At 34.6% G+C, this 18,009-nt stretch overlaps 1 protein-coding gene and 1 pseudogene across 2 annotated transcripts; one reads left to right on the top strand and one right to left on the bottom strand.

The window, feature by feature from the left end:
* Positions 1-2,454: 2,454 nt before the first annotated feature.
* Positions 2,455-2,565, top strand: LOC111779422 (annotated as a pseudogene).
* A 3,170-nt stretch (positions 2,566-5,735) lies between these two features.
* Positions 5,736-14,258, bottom strand: LOC111778499 (non-lysosomal glucosylceramidase). 2 transcript variants are annotated; one of them, XM_023658372.1, is made up of 19 exons: positions 14,125-14,258; positions 13,392-14,003; positions 13,165-13,275; positions 12,998-13,054; positions 12,840-12,916; positions 12,642-12,741; positions 12,383-12,456; positions 11,821-11,921; positions 11,632-11,735; positions 11,053-11,106; positions 10,917-10,972; positions 10,781-10,819; positions 10,116-10,257; positions 9,793-9,977; positions 9,329-9,396; positions 9,059-9,131; positions 8,451-8,512; positions 7,055-8,354; positions 6,191-6,452 (listed from the first exon to the last, which is right to left on the bottom strand). In XM_023658372.1, the coding sequence occupies exons 2-19, from the start codon at positions 13,470-13,472 to the stop codon at positions 6,191-6,193; spliced, it is 2,946 nt and encodes a 981-aa protein (XP_023514140.1). In that variant the 5' UTR covers positions 13,473-14,003; positions 14,125-14,258. The 2 variants fall into 2 exon arrangements, with proteins under 2 accessions (XP_023514141.1, XP_023514140.1); XM_023658373.1 differs by having other exon boundaries at positions 5,736-6,452; positions 13,392-14,257.
* Between the last annotated feature and the right edge of the window lie 3,751 nt (positions 14,259-18,009).

Raw genomic sequence — 18,009 nt, 5'->3', positions numbered from 1 at the left:
GAGACGAACTAAATGTTTAGAAAGTGGGATTCACGCCCTAGAAGGAGCGAATAAAGGGTGGTTTTATAATTTGGGACTAAAAGAGAAAAACAAGGGAACCCGAGGCGGTCGCGTCAGTAGAAAAGTGGTGTAGAATTGACGCCAACTCATCAATTACTCACACGTGACTACTCACGTGCAATTCTTTAATCTTTTTCTCGATCCCTATTATTTACCAAACTCCCCTGTTTCAATCGTCACCCTAAATTATTCCATAATTTTATTATACTAAAAAATTATCAATTAAATACACGTACGATAACTCCCTAATTTTTTTTTTTCGTTCTAGTTTTGGATTCAAATCCCCAAACTTAAAATTTCTTTAATCAACTTAGGTAAGTTTAATTTAATATTAAAAAAAATTCAACAGAGATTTTAATAATAAAAATTGTGTTAGTTTCCGTTAAATTATAAGTTTAATCTTTTAATTTTTTTGCGGTTGGGTTAGGTTGTAAATTTTTTTGGACCAACCTGATATTTCGAACAGATTGGATAGGTGACCCGAATAACTTTTAACCAAAAATAGAGGGTTGAGTTGAATTGAGTTTAAAATTATTTAAAAAATCATACTTATTTATATACACGTTACATTAATAATTAATTTCTTTTATAAAGTTAAAATATAAAACATTTATTAAACGCATTAAAAACGTCCCCTACAAACATTAAATATTATTAGTATTTTTAAAGTAGGATACAGTTGGATTGTAACTCTATTCTTTTGATGGTCGGGTTGACTCGACTTAAAGAATGTCAACGGACAAACGAGATTGAATTTTTCAGTTTTTAAAAAATTCAACCCAACTCCAATCGAAAAAATCTAACCGTTGGATTGAATCTAATAGTTCAGATTGATCTGGTTACGTTGTCATATGAACACCGTTCTGATTAATTATACTGGGCCTGATAGACTGGGCCACGAATTGGGTCAAATTGGGCCTAATCCGTTGCATGCTCATTAACATATTTTTAATTTATTTAATAATAAAACTAACATTTTAGCACGGTCGTATATTCATTTTTAAATTAAAGAGATAATTATAAATTTTATTATGTATTTTAAAACCAAATAATTGAAGTGGGTTAAAAAATAAGGCGAAAGAATAAGAAATATGTTTATTATTTAAATATAATCAATAAAATAAAAAATAGATTAGTTTCATGTAATTTATTTAATTTCATAAAAATGAAATTAATCCAACAAAATAGTTTTAAAATAAAAATTATAAGATAATATTTATCCCATTAGACTATAGTTTTAAATGATTATAATGTAATAGTTTTAAGTTTATAAATCTAGAGGAATTGTAACATATATGAGAATATAACGCATTATTTTATTCATAAATATTATACGGTACACTCTTAAATGTATTTTTTTTATTAATATTTACGTCTTTTAAGACAATTTAATAGAATATAAATATTTACTCTCGTGATAGATCTATGTAAATAAGTAAAAAAGATATATTATATATATTTTTTTAATTTTTCAATTTTAACCGAGATTTATAAATATATGAGTTTCCATGTTTATAAATAAAATATTTATCAAACGGAGATCTTACTCTACACATACACACAGAACGATAGAAATATTTGATAATAATAATTATCGATCTTACTTGTTGGTTGTGGGATTTGGGCCACTAGGGACTTCATGCATAGCTGCTTCAAATTGTTGTAATGTCCTCTTACTCGAATAAGGGCTAGAGAAGGCTCGTTCTTTCATGGCCAAAGAAGATGAAGGAGGACGAGATGGAGTACTTGCTGAGGCCGAGCTCGGAAGGGTCGAGAAGTTATAAGGAAGAAGGAGGAGGAGAAAGAGGAAGAAGCAAGCTCGAGACTTGGTTGAGGTTAAACTTGTGGAGAAATAATGCTCTATAAGCCTTGCCATGAAAAGGGAGCGGAAAAAAGGTGAGGATGAGGATGATGATGATGATCGATAACGACGACGCCCACCCGAAAGCCGAAGGAGAGATCAATATCCATGAAACGGTTCGAGATTAGGGTTTTGAAGAGGAAGAAGAGGAGGTTTGGTGAGGGAAAGATGTGGTTTATAAGAAGAAATGGCATTGGGAAGATGGAATTATTGGTCACTTTGTTTTGGCATCTGCCAAAGGGAGAGTTTTGGCAGAGACACATTTACATGTAGAGAAAGACTTTAGGACCCTTTTCTTTTGACTAACATCTTCATCATTATTGGTCACTTTATTTCCCTATTACATTATTCAAACCCGGGAAAAATATATACAACCGGAGAAATTACTCGAGAACCCCAAACTCACTACTAGTAAGTATTGTCCTTTTTTGGCAGGTTTTAAAACGTGTTTACTATGGAGAGGGTCTAGCCCTACTTAGACCCTACTCCGACCAGTGTCTCACACCGTCCGGTGACTGGCTCTGATACCATTTGTAATCACCCAAAGAAGATAATATCAGCTAAAATTGAAACGATACAGAGAAGATTAACATGACCCCTGTACAAGGATGGTGCGAGGGTTTATTAACATGACCCCTGCTCAAATCGAGAAATGATCCAAATTTTTTTAAAAGAGAAAAAGGGTATTAACTGGATGGTGCGAGGCACTGGTCGGAGTTTAGAGTTGATCGGAATAACAATGAGAGATTGAAACCATTGAACTTACCTATGCTCCCAAGTTAGAGTTGATCGGGCAGAAAATCGAACAACATGCTAGACAATGATTCATACCTTACATAATATCTGGTTGTCGTTAATCTCAACCTGTTTTTCCTATTCACTAATACACTGTACTCAGAAGTAAGGATGTTTCAACTTGTTGACTACTCGAGTCGGGTTGAGTCAAAAGATAGGGTACAACGATAAATGTTTCGAGCAAGCCTCTAAAATTCTTCAAAAAGGTCGAGTACGAGACGAGTCAACATACCATGACTCAAACCATTATAATTGAACGGTGTTCGATTGTACCAATACTGATGATCGTAATTATATAAAAACTCAATACGGGAAAGAAGAATCTATGAAATAATATATATATTTATTTATTTATTTGAAGAAAAAAAAACATTATAAAAAGTATATGATTCAGAGATGAAAATGGGTGGGTCACACAGACCTAAAACTGTGCCCTTTTTCTTCCTTTATGTCTGTTTCTTAAAGCAAATCTCTCTTTTTCAAATGCATTTATTTTCATCATTTCAAATATTATACTTTTTTTAGTTTATCACAAATTTTAATTTTATTTTAGTTTTTCTACTTTTTTTCAAATAATCATCCACAACGGGCGTTAAAAATAAGAGTGAAGACTATCTCTACAGACCAACATGAGTCATTCCAACATGCATCGTAGCGAAATTTTTATGAGATCATTTGTTATAAAATTGTTCCATGCAAAACACGCTTAATTATAAGTTTTTATGATTGAGCCACTGAAAAGGTAGGTTCACCTTCCGCTTTAGTTCGTCCCTGAACCATATCATACTGGGAGAGGTATCGCTTTGATATTATCGATTTAGATTATTATTATTATTATTATTTTGGTATAAAAATCAATTTAGATTCCCACTTCATGTTTGTCTTATTTGAAAAATTAAAATGTAATTAGGGTTTAATTTGATATTGTATTTTTGTGTGGCTGAAATTAATTTGGAGTGGGATTAAATAAAATATATATTCTCTTTTGGTATAATAAACAATTGTTTAAAGTAATAAGCATTAATAACATTATTTATTGTATGTATTTATTAATCATAAATTTTAATAAAGTTATAATTCGTTTATTGACTTTAAACTTCTAGATCCTTCCATCTTGATTTTGTTTTTCTTCTTCTTTTAAAATAGTATTTTACTATTTTTATTTTTTTTAATACCGTATTGTTTTGTCTTAATTATTTGTTTATGGATAACCTTTGCGTATGGATTATACACGTAATACCCCTAATATTATTTTGAAATCTGGATTGAAAGCTATTTCCGCACACTAAAAAGGTCATTTGGAATTTGGATTTGATACCTAATAGTCTTGATACTCTTTGATGGCTCTGACACGGCTTTCTTAAGATTTGGAATCCCAATTCATCATCTGAAAACTACGACATTCCCTTGCATCTCGTACGAGGTGGTTAAGATACGTATTTATCTTGAATTGTTTCTAAGAGTGAAACTATTCCCACTTACCAACATGGGTTCTTTGGAATCTAGATTCAACACTTAACGACTTTGATATACTCTTATGACCTCGACATCTCTTGCAACTCTTGGGATAGGATCATGATACCTACTTGTCCTAAAGTACTTTGGAAGATTTCTCTACATTTTGGGGCCACTGAGATTGCTTCAAACAAAACATGGTTAAGTTTAGAGTTCTCATAACTGAACCCCCAAGAATGACATAAGTATCACACCCTCCTGATTTCTTTCATTCAGATATAATCTTGATTCATTAATATCTCTTATTTACTTGAGCCTCATACACACTTATAAAAGTTGATATACATGTATCTTTTATTAGTTCGATAAGAACTTTAGATCTCTTATATATTTTCTTTTTTTGGTGGTGAGTATATACCTTAATCAGTTTAATTACTCTAAAATCTACTAAATTCGAAGAGTGATATACCTTCAAATAGATATAAATAAATATTCATCCGGGTATCGAAGACTCACTATTCGAATCTTGAATAATTATATATGTGGGTCCATCTTACATTCAATAAATGAAAAAAAAAAAACAAATATAGAAAAAAATGATATTGACTTGAAATGTCTTGTTTGAATGTCAAATATGAAATCTTGGAATAAGACAGCTTTGTCGAGATGCTATGGACATAAACATGAAACCAATAATTAAGGATTAATTACAAAAGAAGACATTTTGGAGAACAAAATTAAGGAAGAAAGAGAGATTATTATGATAATAATAATTAAAAAAAAAAAAAAAACATTATTGTTCTTGATAGTGATATAAAGATTCTTCCTTTTTCAAATGTCCATTTAGAGAAGAATGGATGGATTAGAGAGATGAGATATAAAGGCATGCTTGGAGGAATCCCTTTTTTGACAAAATTGCAACCACTCTTACACTCAATATAGCTTCAAAAAGATATTGGAAACATAACCCCTTTTTCTCAACTAATCTTAACTTGTTCCAAACTTGATGAATAATTACACGAAGAAATCAGCATCAGCAAATTACTCAATAGAAATATCAACCTGAATGGCACATAATTGATTAAAACATCATTTCCACATGTTTAACACAAAGAAAAAGCAATCTTCACAAATTGCTTCACCAAAACAGACGGTTGAATATCTCAAACAATAATGAAGAAAAAAAAAGTTGAGGCCAGGAGCTCTAGGCGGGAATTATATAGCAAATTTGACAAAGTATCCAACTATAAATCCTTCTATCATGCCCACTACCCGCACTTTGAATCTTAGAAAGTAATATGATGTTCTTTGGCCATGAAAATGAGGTATCAGGCTGGTGTCTGAGGTAGCTATGTTTCACCAGACAAGGGATTCCCAGGTTTTGTCTTTCCTTTATCCCTCTTATTTTCCTAAAATTTTATTGTTTTTGTAGCACCACATCTAGAGAGATGGGACAAATGTTCAAAATTTTGTTAACGATTAGCTGTTCTAATTGTTCGAGAATGCCGAGGAAGGCATGTGCTAACTTAGAACAAAACTCGAATTGTTAAACGAGACGCTAGGCTGTGAAAGTAACATATATAACGTACGTTACACCCGAGGTGACCAAATAATCATCCTCCTTTTGCCCGAAACTAAAAAAGCTTACTCAATGTGGCTAATCTTCCTAACAATTACATGCATAGTCAAACTGTAAAACTTTTTGTTCCGTAATTCAGACAAAGAATCTAGTAGGTATATGAAAATAAATCAATTATTATGACAAATGATTCTCTATACAAACATTTTCATAGACAGAATGAAGATGCTGCCGAGAGAATAAGCTTATCTAGGCTCTGACCCACCCCGTGTCTTATCTCCACCACTACTTACACAACTCTAATAACATGCTTTCTCCAAACCTACCCTCAGTATTTTACTCTTTTTAACTGTCGGAAAGGTTTGGGGCAGCAAATGACATGGTTTTGCAAAGACAACTTTATAAGGGTCAATTGGCAAAAAGAAAAGAAAAAAAAGGCATCAGCATGCACAATTGAAAACAGAATCACCAAAACACTTAGCTTTTGTAGCGATCCTTCTGACACCAGTTTCATGGTGGAAGAACTTTGTGCTGGCAGAGGATACATGAATTCTGTCCATTACGTTGATTTTTGGGGCCTCGAGAATCGCCTTTGGTAGGGATAATGCCCACTGCATACCCCAGATAGACAGTGGTCTCATATATATGAGGGATCTGTAGTGCCCGTCCGTGGACCATGCCTCAGGTGTCTGGAACCAGTACCTGTGAGCAATAGAGAAGGAAATAAGATCAATTGAATGGAGCTTTGTGAAAGAATAACGGGAAGATTGATATTATGATAGGAAAATGGTGGTATGTCCTAGATTGTTATTGAAAAGACTTCACACTCGAATGGAAGCACACTACATAGAATCAAAGAAGTACAAATCAGCATCCCGTATAAAATGGACAGAAGTTCACTAATCTAAGCATAGTTCAATCAGTTAAGACAGATATCACCAGCCAAGAGATCTGAGGTTCTAATCCTATAGCCCATTCTCTGAACTCCTAAAAACAAATACAAAAAATGCCTTGAGAGTTAAAAAGAAAAAAGAAATTGAAAATTTCAAGGCAGGGGTGAATTTCTACTGCATAAGGAATTGATCTTGTATCGTTCTTTCACTCTGATTAAAGGTGTTGTGTGGTAGCAGGCATTTGATAAATTCTTTACAAGTGGCAAAGTAGACTGTTTCAATGAATAATATTTAGTAGAAACAGGGTGGCACAAATAGTAAGAGCAATCTGAAGTGCTATTGATCTGGTTAAAAGATAGAGGGAATTAGATAAAGAGTAGCAACTGTTTAGTGTGAGTTTTTTTTACTTACCCAAATCCATCTTCTGACCACCCAGCAAGGAATATACCCTCTGCAGTTTTAAATGCTTCCTCCTCCATACCGGCAAGGATCATTGTAGCTGCAACACCATAGGTAACACCTGTCCATATTTCACGAGATTGCATGCAGGTCTCATCCACCTTTCCATTAGGATGCATCCCATTTACAGCACCCATCCTACCTCCTTTAATTTTCATCACATTGAAGTCGTAGATTTTTTTTAGAGCACTTTTGATTTTGAAGTCATCAAACAGAGGAGGCAAACCAGAGGATGCTGTATACCATTGCCCTGCTAGTTGATCAGCTTGTATTGATTTACTATTACTACTTGATCCACTGTCATAGTTAAAATAGGAACCATTCCACAGTTTCGCTTCCAAAACTGGTTTGGCTTTTAGAAATTTGCTCTTGCACGTTTCAGCAAACTCTTGGTCGCCCAGCTCATGGGCCATTGCTGCTGCAGCTTGTAAAGCGGCAACCCACAAACAGCCACAGTATGCACTAATACCATGAACAGTCCAAGTATCATAGGTCTGGTCCGGAAATCCATCGTTCTCAATTACACCGTCACCATCTCTGTCAAATTGTTCCATGTATTCTATCGCAGCCCGAACAGACGGCCAAACATCAACTCCAAATGCCATGTCACGGGTTGCAGCAAAATCTCTATAAACCTGAAGCACAAACTTCGTGTTCAAATCCTTCCACCTGCTTGTATCGTGGATGTTGTAAGCGTTCATTTCATTCCAAGGATCATGTGTCCCAAGGTCATGTGGAACGGCACCTCTAACTTTACGGATTCCATATTTCCCATCAGCAAGAAACTTCACTTTTCTTCCGTCTTCTGATAAGACTGCTTTGGCAAAGTCCCGTTGAATATTGAGTTCAATCTTGGGAAATAGCTCGAGAAGAGCAAAGGATGCATAAAAATGCACATCATACGTGCACCACATTACATATTCAACTCCTTCCAAGTACAGAAACCTACCAACATCTTCCTCAGTGTTTCCTGGGTCCATTACTTTGTATGTTTGATAAGAGCGGTCAGTGTAGCCACTTTTCAATGGAACCATTAACTCATCTTCACTTACATGGGAACTAGAAGTAGAATTTTCTTCTTCATCAAATTCAACACCAGAAAAATCATTAAGAGTAGTGGTGGTCGTAGTCCTGGAGACTTCTTCTCCCCTGCCACTAACTTTAGCTTCTGTAGCTTTCATATCATCCTCTTTTATTCTAGCTACTAGTTCATCGTGATCATTTGCCATTTTTTTACCCACTACGGAAGAATCTGTAGGTACCATAGAAGTAACACATGTTATATTGTAACCGTTACAAAGATGAATAGTTAAATGTTCATAGAAGAGAAGTTAAAGTAGCTGAGTACCAATCCAGACTGTGCCACCAGCAACCAGAAAGTAAAGCTCGTTAAATAATGTGAACTTATACCTGCAGAAAATAAATGTCGCTCATAAGCCATAGAAGTAAATCGTATTAAAAAAGTGGCTCATGTCCTTGGGACACAAGGAAATACAGAAAATACACGTATCAGTGAAATACTCTGTCCTAAAAGGATTCGGTTTCTAAAATGGTTTCTGATTTTTTTTTTCTTGTGCATTTAGGCCACACTTGATTAATTTCTGGCCACATGGCTAATCCAACCTGAATGATACAATCGTCAAGAACCAGTTGAGAAATATACAGCCATAGAATATTACTTCCAACGGTCTAGACAAGTCACCTAAAAATCAATAGTAGTCTCTGATAAGCCTTCGAAACAGACATTTTTTCCAATGCTAAATAACAAACTTCACCTGTTCCAAGAATGTCCTTACATCATTCGTAAACCATCTTTAATATGATTGAGTTCTTGAAATTTTAAAAGCATGAATTAGAGAGTTTGTGTTGAAGGGGGTTTTCCCTGAAGGAACGAGGCAAGAATAAACAAACTCCACAAAATATTCATACAATTAACAACGATGGAACAATTATTACCATTCAGGTAGCCTCTCATCCATGAGGATAGGCCTCTGCCATTTCTCAATCTCCTCTTCCCATCTTTTATAATCTGTTGATGATTTAAGAAGGATATTAGACATAAAATTTATCATCCTGCTTAGTTCATTGAATTTAAAGAATCAGTGGAATATGTGAAGTATATGATTAAGAAGTACATCGAGAGAATAAAAATGTACAGGTCATCCTAAACAGAACATTGTTTAAAAGTTTGTCGGATCAAGGACAATATAAGTCAGAGATGCTTACTTGTAAGTGCATCATGTGCCAAAGTCTGAGCAGCCTTTTCAGAAGTACCGTAAAACTTTGTGTACCTCCTGAAACACACAGAGCAAGACAAGACTTTATATTGTTCAACATTGAACAAACATAATTCCATATAACACATTTTTTCATGATAACTTATATACGTTCTTAGTTTATAAGAATGAACTCTTGTCCCCAAACTGTATAGATGAGCATATACACGAGGTATGAAGATGATCAAAAGAGTTCAATGGACTCGGCAGACAAAAATATGGTGGGCATTCGCTGATGATTTTAAACCAAATCAAAGATTCTATTTAATAATTACCGAACACTTGAATCTAAGAAAAAATGAAGACAAATACATATCTTACTAATAACTACCAAATATGGCCTTCTGTTTTTTGTTGCCTAACTCATCTTAATGAATGTTTGGTTTGTAATAAAAAAAAAATACAAATACCTACCTACGATATGAGAATCCCTTCAAAAACTTCACTTTTGGAGATGACCATGAAAGAGAAAATGCGACAGTGCATTTTCCATGAGGCTCCACCCATGCAGAGGCTGCAACTGCAGCACAAAGTGTCTCTCCAGGCGAGGAAGGCACGCTTGGTCCCGAGCTGAAGTTACCACGATCAAATTGCCCATCCTTTCAACAATTGAATATGCTTTTAATATATTGTATTTATATTGAAAGGCCATCAAAACACAACAATAAGATAGGAACAAAAACTGAGTGAACTTTTGCTCATCCCCACAAAAGGCTGTAGAAAGATAAGTTTCTCACCTGCACCATTTTATCCCACATGTCCTTTGCTGTGACGCCACTTCCTTCAGAGAGTCCAAAAGATGGCAAAACTGTCACACTAACATTTTGCGTCTCACATGCAGCTATGGCAAAAGTAACTGGAGGATTCCCTTTCGCAGTCCTGAAACAAATACACATGTCTTTTAAATTCTTTACAGGCCTACCATATCCACAAGCTGTCAGACAAGGAACACAGCAACTAAGTTGGGAGTTATAAAAAACAGAACAGGAAAAGTAGTACTCATCGACAATACATGAGGAAACATAAACTTGGTCAGTTTCTAACATTACAGATAATAGTACAAAGTGAAGTTGTCCCAAGTCATCAACAATAGCTTTCCACAATCATTATGAGCAAAGCTCGCTACTCTAATGCCTACTTGATTTATATCAATCAAAAGTCCATTGATCATGAAACTTAAGTTCGGATATAGCACATCATGTATAGTCTCGATACATTACAGAACTCTCATTTTTCTTTCAAATTTTCTAACGTCTATTTATCTATTCAATGACAAACATGTTACTATAGTGTTCAACCTCCTCTATCTCTCTCTCTCTGGCTGTGTTCAAAGACATGGGATCAATTAACCAAGACACTTTCCAACCAACCGTAAAATAGAATATAAGGTTTGGTGACTTGCTTGTGATGTAGAAGCACTCCAGATACTCCATCTTCGCCTCTATCAAAGGAAAACATTCAAATATCAGACGTTAGACAGGATGAAAGAAAGAAGGAAAGAGAGGGAAGGATCACATATTATTTGGATTTGTACACACATAAATGGCTCATTCACATGATCGCCAGATAAATGTGAGATTCCTCCTATTGAATTCTGCAGATACAAAATAATTGTTGATTAGATCAGGAAGAATAGGAAATAGCATTACAGTAGTGATAAAGAAAATATCTTACCGCCCAAGAAAAAACAAGGCTCACTTTCGCCCTTTCCCTTCCAGTATTTACCAACTACAAGAATAAATACAAAAATTAATATCAAGGAGAAGGAACTAAAACCAAGTAAACCTATTTGTCAAAAAAATTGACCTCCATAATTGAAAAGGCTTAATAATAGAATGCTGCAATGCAACAAAAAGGTATCGCAGAAAACACACCACAAATGTAGAGACAACCGTCATTTCTTACTTCTAAAATCAAAGTACTAGAGAGAGAAAAAATTTGTTAAATAACTATTTCATGCAGTTTGAGTTTCCTTATCAAATCCAAATGCCAGTTGTAGAATAATATCAAATCCAAATGCCAGTTGTAGAATAACTATTTCATGCAGTTTGAGTTTCCTTATGAACAATATCAAATCCAAATGCCAGTTGTAGAATAAAACTTAAAGGCAACACTCAACTTTGAGTTTCCTTTCTCATACAAAAGATACTTAGAAATCTTGATGCTCAAGGAAATAAAAAAATAATTTTCATTGATAGCTAGAAGCATAACTTGTTGAAATAACTGCATGAGATTATTACTAAGAAAACATACCGTATATACAAAAACAGCAGTGGGAAGACTGCTATCTCGATAATTATGCGGTATAAATGGTGATATTTGCCTGCACGAAACTTTAAGTTCTGGATCAGGCTCACCTGAAAAAATTGCCATTAATCAATGATAAGTTAGAAAGGGCAGAAAACATAGCTAAACCAAAAGAAAAAAAGAACAGAATGATACCATCATATACTGTCCATGCCCTAGGGAACAAAGCATGATATGTGGAATGCTGACCGTCAAGATTCCATCCCCACGATGATATCCCCGAGTCTCCAGCTTTCCTACAATAAGGAATTATGTTCAGAATCTGCCCCAACTTTGATTAGATGAAAATTTTTGCTAAAACTAGAAACAAGTGATTCCATGATTTGCTAGCACAAATCCCCCATATGTATCTAATGGATTGTACGAATAAAAAAAAAGAGAACACAAGGCTTGGTTTGATTATTTTAGAGGTAAATGTTCAAATATTTTTCTAACCCTATAACACCAACAGCCTGTGGGCACATATAGTTCATTAATTTCAATACAGAACATTGATTCCTCCAGATAACTAGGTGAACTACAGTTGGCTCTTCTTTGGGGACCTGGAAGATTAGAGATAGTATCTGAATGTGTAATACGACGTGCATCAACAAATTGGCACCCATGTTATGTTAAGCTGATAAAATGAAGCTAAGAATCTAGCATTTTACAGAAGTGGAATTTTAAAAAATGAGGCTTCATAAGCTGATAGCCTCACCCTATGCCTTCATGTTGACCAGGAGCCAAGACAGACGCATATTTTTTATTTCCTCCATCTCTAGATATAAAAATCTGCATAACCATGAGAACATATTAACCACTTCGAAAACAAAACACGTTTTAAGTGCAGAGAAGGAAAAAATATACATATAGGAATGTTCCCATTCTTCTAATATTTATATATTCTCTTAAATACAACTTCATACTCATACATTGTAAAAAAAATATCCTAGAAGATAGTCAAAGGGTAGGCTTACAGAAAATTGATTGGCCATGACAGGAGAAGCTTCACATGTACCAGGAATAATTTGCCATTGCCTGAACTCGCCTCTAAAACCTCTGGATATACTGCCACTTCTGTATTACATTTAAAGAAATCCCATGAGATTAAGAATATACAATTGAACGTCGGACAGCGAACTACCGTGTATAATGCCCATCGACCCGAAACATACCCCATTCCTCCGAGTGGAACCCCTTGAGATGCTGAAGGTTTGCAAGCTTCTTTGGTGAATGGATCAATTGGTGCTTTCTGCACAAATTAAGTTTCGCTATTGGTTTCAAAGTCCAAAAGTATTGAAATAAGCTGTTTTTTAATTTAAGAGGAAATTACCCTTCCTTGAGAAGCCTCTTCCCTTACGTAAGACCACAAACGAATACCAAGTCGAACCTATAGCAGTAGGGTTGCACATTACTCAAAAAAAAGAACAATAAAAGAAGATATTGACGAGACATGATATCTTCCGCAGCAACAAAAAATGTCGAGAATCCATCACTTACCATTTTAATTGCTTCAACAAATGTGACACTAAATTCTTTGAGAAGATTCGCATGGCCATTCAATTTCCTTCTCCACGCTTGTTCAGGTGGTGAAGCACTATCAAAATCAAACTGCAAGGGAAGAAGAACATTGAAAAGAATATTTGTCAATCGAGTCAAAATTTCACAAACATTCATGATGTTTTCAAGGAAACGATGAAGAGAATAAGCATTTCCAATGAACTTACCAGCTGCAAAGTCGACTTGCTGATATATTCGTCCGGTGGCCAAGAGTTCTTTCTACAGTGAAACAAATTTCCACTAACCATGTTGAGAAATTCAAATCACTTGTAGATGATGAGTGAAGATATAGCCCAGAACAAGCACAGAGGTCCAAATATAAAATGCCTAAGATAGCGTAAACGCAATTCCTTCTGAAAATCAAATCCTTCTTCCAAGTCAATTGAAGCCACGGAACTCCCTTCAGCTCCAATCAAGGACGAAAAAAACGACAAGTACCAGCCCCAAATCGGAGTGTACAGCAAACGCCAAATCAAAAACCAAGCTGAAGCAAATCACTACCTTAATTCGAAATCAAAAAACAACTCTCATTCCCCATCCTACCAACCTCCATACCACCAAATCCAAATCCAAATCCAAAACCAAAATATCCAAGGATCGGTGCCCGATCCACACAAAAACAACCAACAAACAACACGCCGTTGAAGAAACCGAATTGAATTCCGTCCAGCACAACCACAACCAACAAACAACACGCCGCTGAAGAAACCGAATTGAATTCCAGTCCACTTTACGAACAAAATAGAGCCGAACTTCACGGAATTCGAATCAAATTAACCCTTGCCAAAAGAAAATCCAAAAGAAAAAAAATAAAAAGAGTGAACAATACAGAAGCCTCCAATTGATTGGCGCAGAAAGCTAGATACTAGGGAGCAACGTGGCCCGTGGCCGGAGAGCCACCTGTCAATTGGTTTCACCTCCGGCTGGTTGATCGCCAAGTGGCGCACAGTCCGGTTGCTGTAAGGTTGAAATTCGGAATATGAACGGAGCTGCTCCTCTGAAATACTTTACCGCCTTGCCTTCCTTCTTGTTTTTATTTTGGAGAAGAAGATGATGAAACTAATTAAAAATTAAAAAATTAAAAAATTAAAATAATAATAATAATAATAATGTCGGCGTCGGCTTTTTTTCTTATTTTATTGAATTTTAATTTTTATCATATGAATGGTTCTTTTTTTAGATATAAAGTAACGCTAAATTATCCAATATTTTTTAAAACATTATTTATAGATAAAACACTCTTATCAATTCAAACCACTTTAACTGTATCAACTTTTTAAAATAATAATTAAAATTAATATTTAAATTAATTTTCAATTGAAATTTTACAAATTGCCCCAAATAAATGGATTTGTATTAAAATATTATAGAATATTACGTTTAAAGGCATTAGTCAATTTAAATAATTTTGGAAGGTAAAAAGGTAAAATTGGAAGGGAAAAAAAGGGTTTTCACTAATATAATTTTTTAAAAGGAAAAATAAAAAAAATAATAATGACATCACTGACATGTGCATTCACATTAAATATAACCTTTTAAAATATCATATTCCTTTAATGAAATTCAATGTCCTTTCACTTGTCATTGAAATCAATAGATGAACTTTTTTTGGTGGGTTGGCCAAAATATTTTCCCTATTATAAAAGTTTTTTTTTTTTTTTTTTANTTAAATATATGGTTGACTTTTTTAAGTTCTTATTGATTTTCCAATTTATTTAAAGTTATCAAATTTTATTTTCGATCTTTATAGAGGTGATTAAAAGTTGTTAATGAATTGAGTTAGTAGGTAAGACAGACAGTTACAAATGATATCAGAGTCAGACACCATGTTACATGCCAGCGAGAAGGGTGGACATGAGGCGGTGTGCCAACAAGAGTGCTGGGCCTTGAAAAATGGTGGATTGGAGGGGGGTCCACATCGATTGGAGAAGGGAGCGAGTGCCAGCGATGATGCTGGGCCTGAAAAAGGGAATGGGTTGTGAGATCTCACATATGTTGGAGAGGGAACAAAACATTCTTTATAATGGTATAGAAACTTCTCCCTAACAGACACGTTTTATAAACGTGAGGTCAAAGCAGATAATATTTAATAGCGATGGGTTTAGATTGTTACACATCCCAGGTAAAGAAAACTTCAAAACGAATCGAGAGGCCCAAATTTTCAAAGAAAAGGAGACAAACATGCTCGTCAAAGGTTGAAAGTCGAGCTGAAGAGCGTGTTGACTATTTTGAGAAGGAAGACCTTAAGTACAACCTTGACACAACGATCAAAGTAGTGAATTGTTATAAATATAGAGAACCTACCCCCATATCCTAGGCACGTCATTGACTTAAGCATCAAACGATGTTGTGTCGATGTCATGTCGGGCACCGCATCGAATTCATCTCAAGCCTCAAAACACTAAGCCTGACCCTTAAGAATATGGATGAACTATATTTTAGGCCGCTCCACCAAACCTAAGTGGGTGGGCCAAACACCCCTAAGGGTTCGATAATTCAAATCAACCGTAATTCAATATATGGAATATTTTAAGCGTCGAGTTGAAGGGATCGCAAGGCGTAGCATGGCAAAATGGAGGGCGACGATGAGAACGACGGCGATGGGTGTGCGTGGCGATGGCGATGGCGTGGGTGACCCTGTCGGCCATCCGAACTGGACCCCAACGAGCCGCCGGCCACAAAAATTATAGAAGGTGTGTGAAAAGGTTATAATAATGATATTGCCCGCGAGGTGTTTGACGAAATGCCTCAACCAAATTTGGCACCACCACCACAAGCCAACAACTACAAGACGCAGTCGGACCTTCTCTTGTCTATTTCATAGATTCTGGAAATGTAATTAAGAGAAAAATGGCAAGAACAAGTTTGTTGTTTAATTTTTTGTATTATAACCATTCATTTGTTGTTTAATTTTTGTCTTGTTTCTTAAATGCTCGTGAGCCATTCATATGAAAAAAGTGAGTGACAAGAACAAGTTTGTCTTGGAAGTTGATTTTGTCGTGTTTTTTTCCAGCCAAATTCATTATATATATATATATATATTTTTTTTGTTTGATAATTGTTGTTGTATGCACTTTTTGTTATTTATTTTTTTAAAATGTTTGATGAAAAATATGATTCGATTATTTTAAGAAATACTCATTAACTAGACTTGGTTAAAAAACCAATTCCATGCAATGCGGTGGAACCTATCTTCCTAGAAAATAGGGTTAAAAAATAGGATTTTTAATAGTTTTAAATTTTATAAACTATATTTATAATCACGTTTGTTTTGACTTTTTGCCAATTTGACCGTTGAAGACAAGTGGTCGACAAATAATGAAATTCAATAAAGTTAAATAAATAAAAGTAACTTTAATTTTTTAATTCTTAGAAAACGACGGCCAAAACGGAACGTGGAATTTTGAACCACCGCCTTACAGTTAACGGAACCATCTCGGTTCTACACAAAAACCCGACACGTGTTACAATTTAAAGCTAAGTGGACATGTATACCCACGTAGGATGTATATCTGGCTGACACGTAGCATTCATGCAATGCCCAAGCGCAAATTATGTGGTTAAAAAAAGAAAGTTTTGTCGTTCATTTTTTAGACCGTTAAATTATTGAAAAATATTCTTTTAACTTTATCATATATTTAAAATATATTAATATTCTTTTAAAAGTTATCATCAATAAATTTTTTAATTTTTTTAAAGATAAAAATTGATATAATTGGAATTGACCATGGTTAGATTGTGACCGTGGTTAGAATGGCTGACAATTTTAGTTGCCACTAATTTAATTTTTAAATGTTTTGTAGCGTAAAATGAATAGAATATTTATCAAATGTTTTTTCTTTTTTCTTTTTATTTATTTTTAGTTTGGTTTATCATAAATGTAGGCCTTTGATTCCATTAGTTTGTCACACTCACATTTAATTTAATGATGTATATATATATTTTTTTAATGTTTTTCCACTCAAGAGTAAAGGTCGGAACGAACAGAAAAGGCTTCTAAAAAGGCCGTTCAATTCCAACATATAGATTGGGCCGGGCCCATCTTCATTTTCATGGCTTGTGTCCCAATTCGGTTCGGTCCGGTTTGGTTACCGGTTCCGATTGGTTTTTGAACACGTCTAGTAATGAGAAATTAGAACAGACAGACAATAGAAAATATAATGTCGAACCTATTGGTTTTCCGACTCATTCCGATTGGTTTTTGAACACGTCTCAAAAAATCATTGAGTTAGTTGTTCGCCTCTAAAATATAATGTCGAACCTAACATAGCAATGTTGTTGACTCGAGGTGGTCCACACCTTGAAGTCGAATTTTGATGCTGTCACATCACACTATTAAACCTTGGAGAATTTTGAAGAGACAACAAGACAAGTGTCAAGATTTAGGGAATTAACGATTCAAACATCCGATAAATCTTGGACTACCCTCTGTAAATAGAAATAAAAGTATCATACAATAGGGTACACGACCCAGTAACGTCCCATGCTCAAGATTCGAAATCTAGATTCGGCACTTGATGGTCCTCGACATTCCCTCCATAGCATGTTTTGTCATTATTCATATGCTACATTGAACTACTCTAAGTAAAACATGATTGAATCACCAAAAAGCAAGGTGTCAGTTGTTAGTATAAATAGTACCTTTCAATTTTTCTAAATATTTTTTAATATCTTACACTTATGATTGTTTTTATTCGAATTAAAAAATAAAAGTCATCAATTAATTGAAACGAAGAGCTTTCCAATAATAAGTTATAGTTATTAATTAAAAGTGTGAATGTACAA

This window comes from Cucurbita pepo, chromosome LG17 (assembly GCF_002806865.2).
Source record: "Cucurbita pepo subsp. pepo cultivar mu-cu-16 chromosome LG17, ASM280686v2, whole genome shotgun sequence".
Classification (NCBI taxonomy): domain Eukaryota; kingdom Viridiplantae; phylum Streptophyta; class Magnoliopsida; order Cucurbitales; family Cucurbitaceae; genus Cucurbita; species Cucurbita pepo.
The sequence above is the reverse complement of the archived record's forward strand: the minus strand, read 5'-3'. Positions and strand labels throughout refer to the sequence as shown.

Coding starts and splice junctions, on each gene's coding strand:
- LOC111778499 (XM_023658372.1), bottom strand. CDS start 13,472: ATGGTTAGTGGAAATTTGTTTCACTGTAGAAAGAACTCTTGGCCACCG. Junction 10,973..11,052: donor GCCTTGTTTTTTCTTGGGCG/GTAAGATATTTT, acceptor TTGTATCTGCAG/AATTCAATAGGAGGAATCTC. Junction 10,820..10,916: donor CATGTGAATGAGCCATTTAT/GTGTGTACAAAT, acceptor TTCCTTTGATAG/AGGCGAAGATGGAGTATCTG.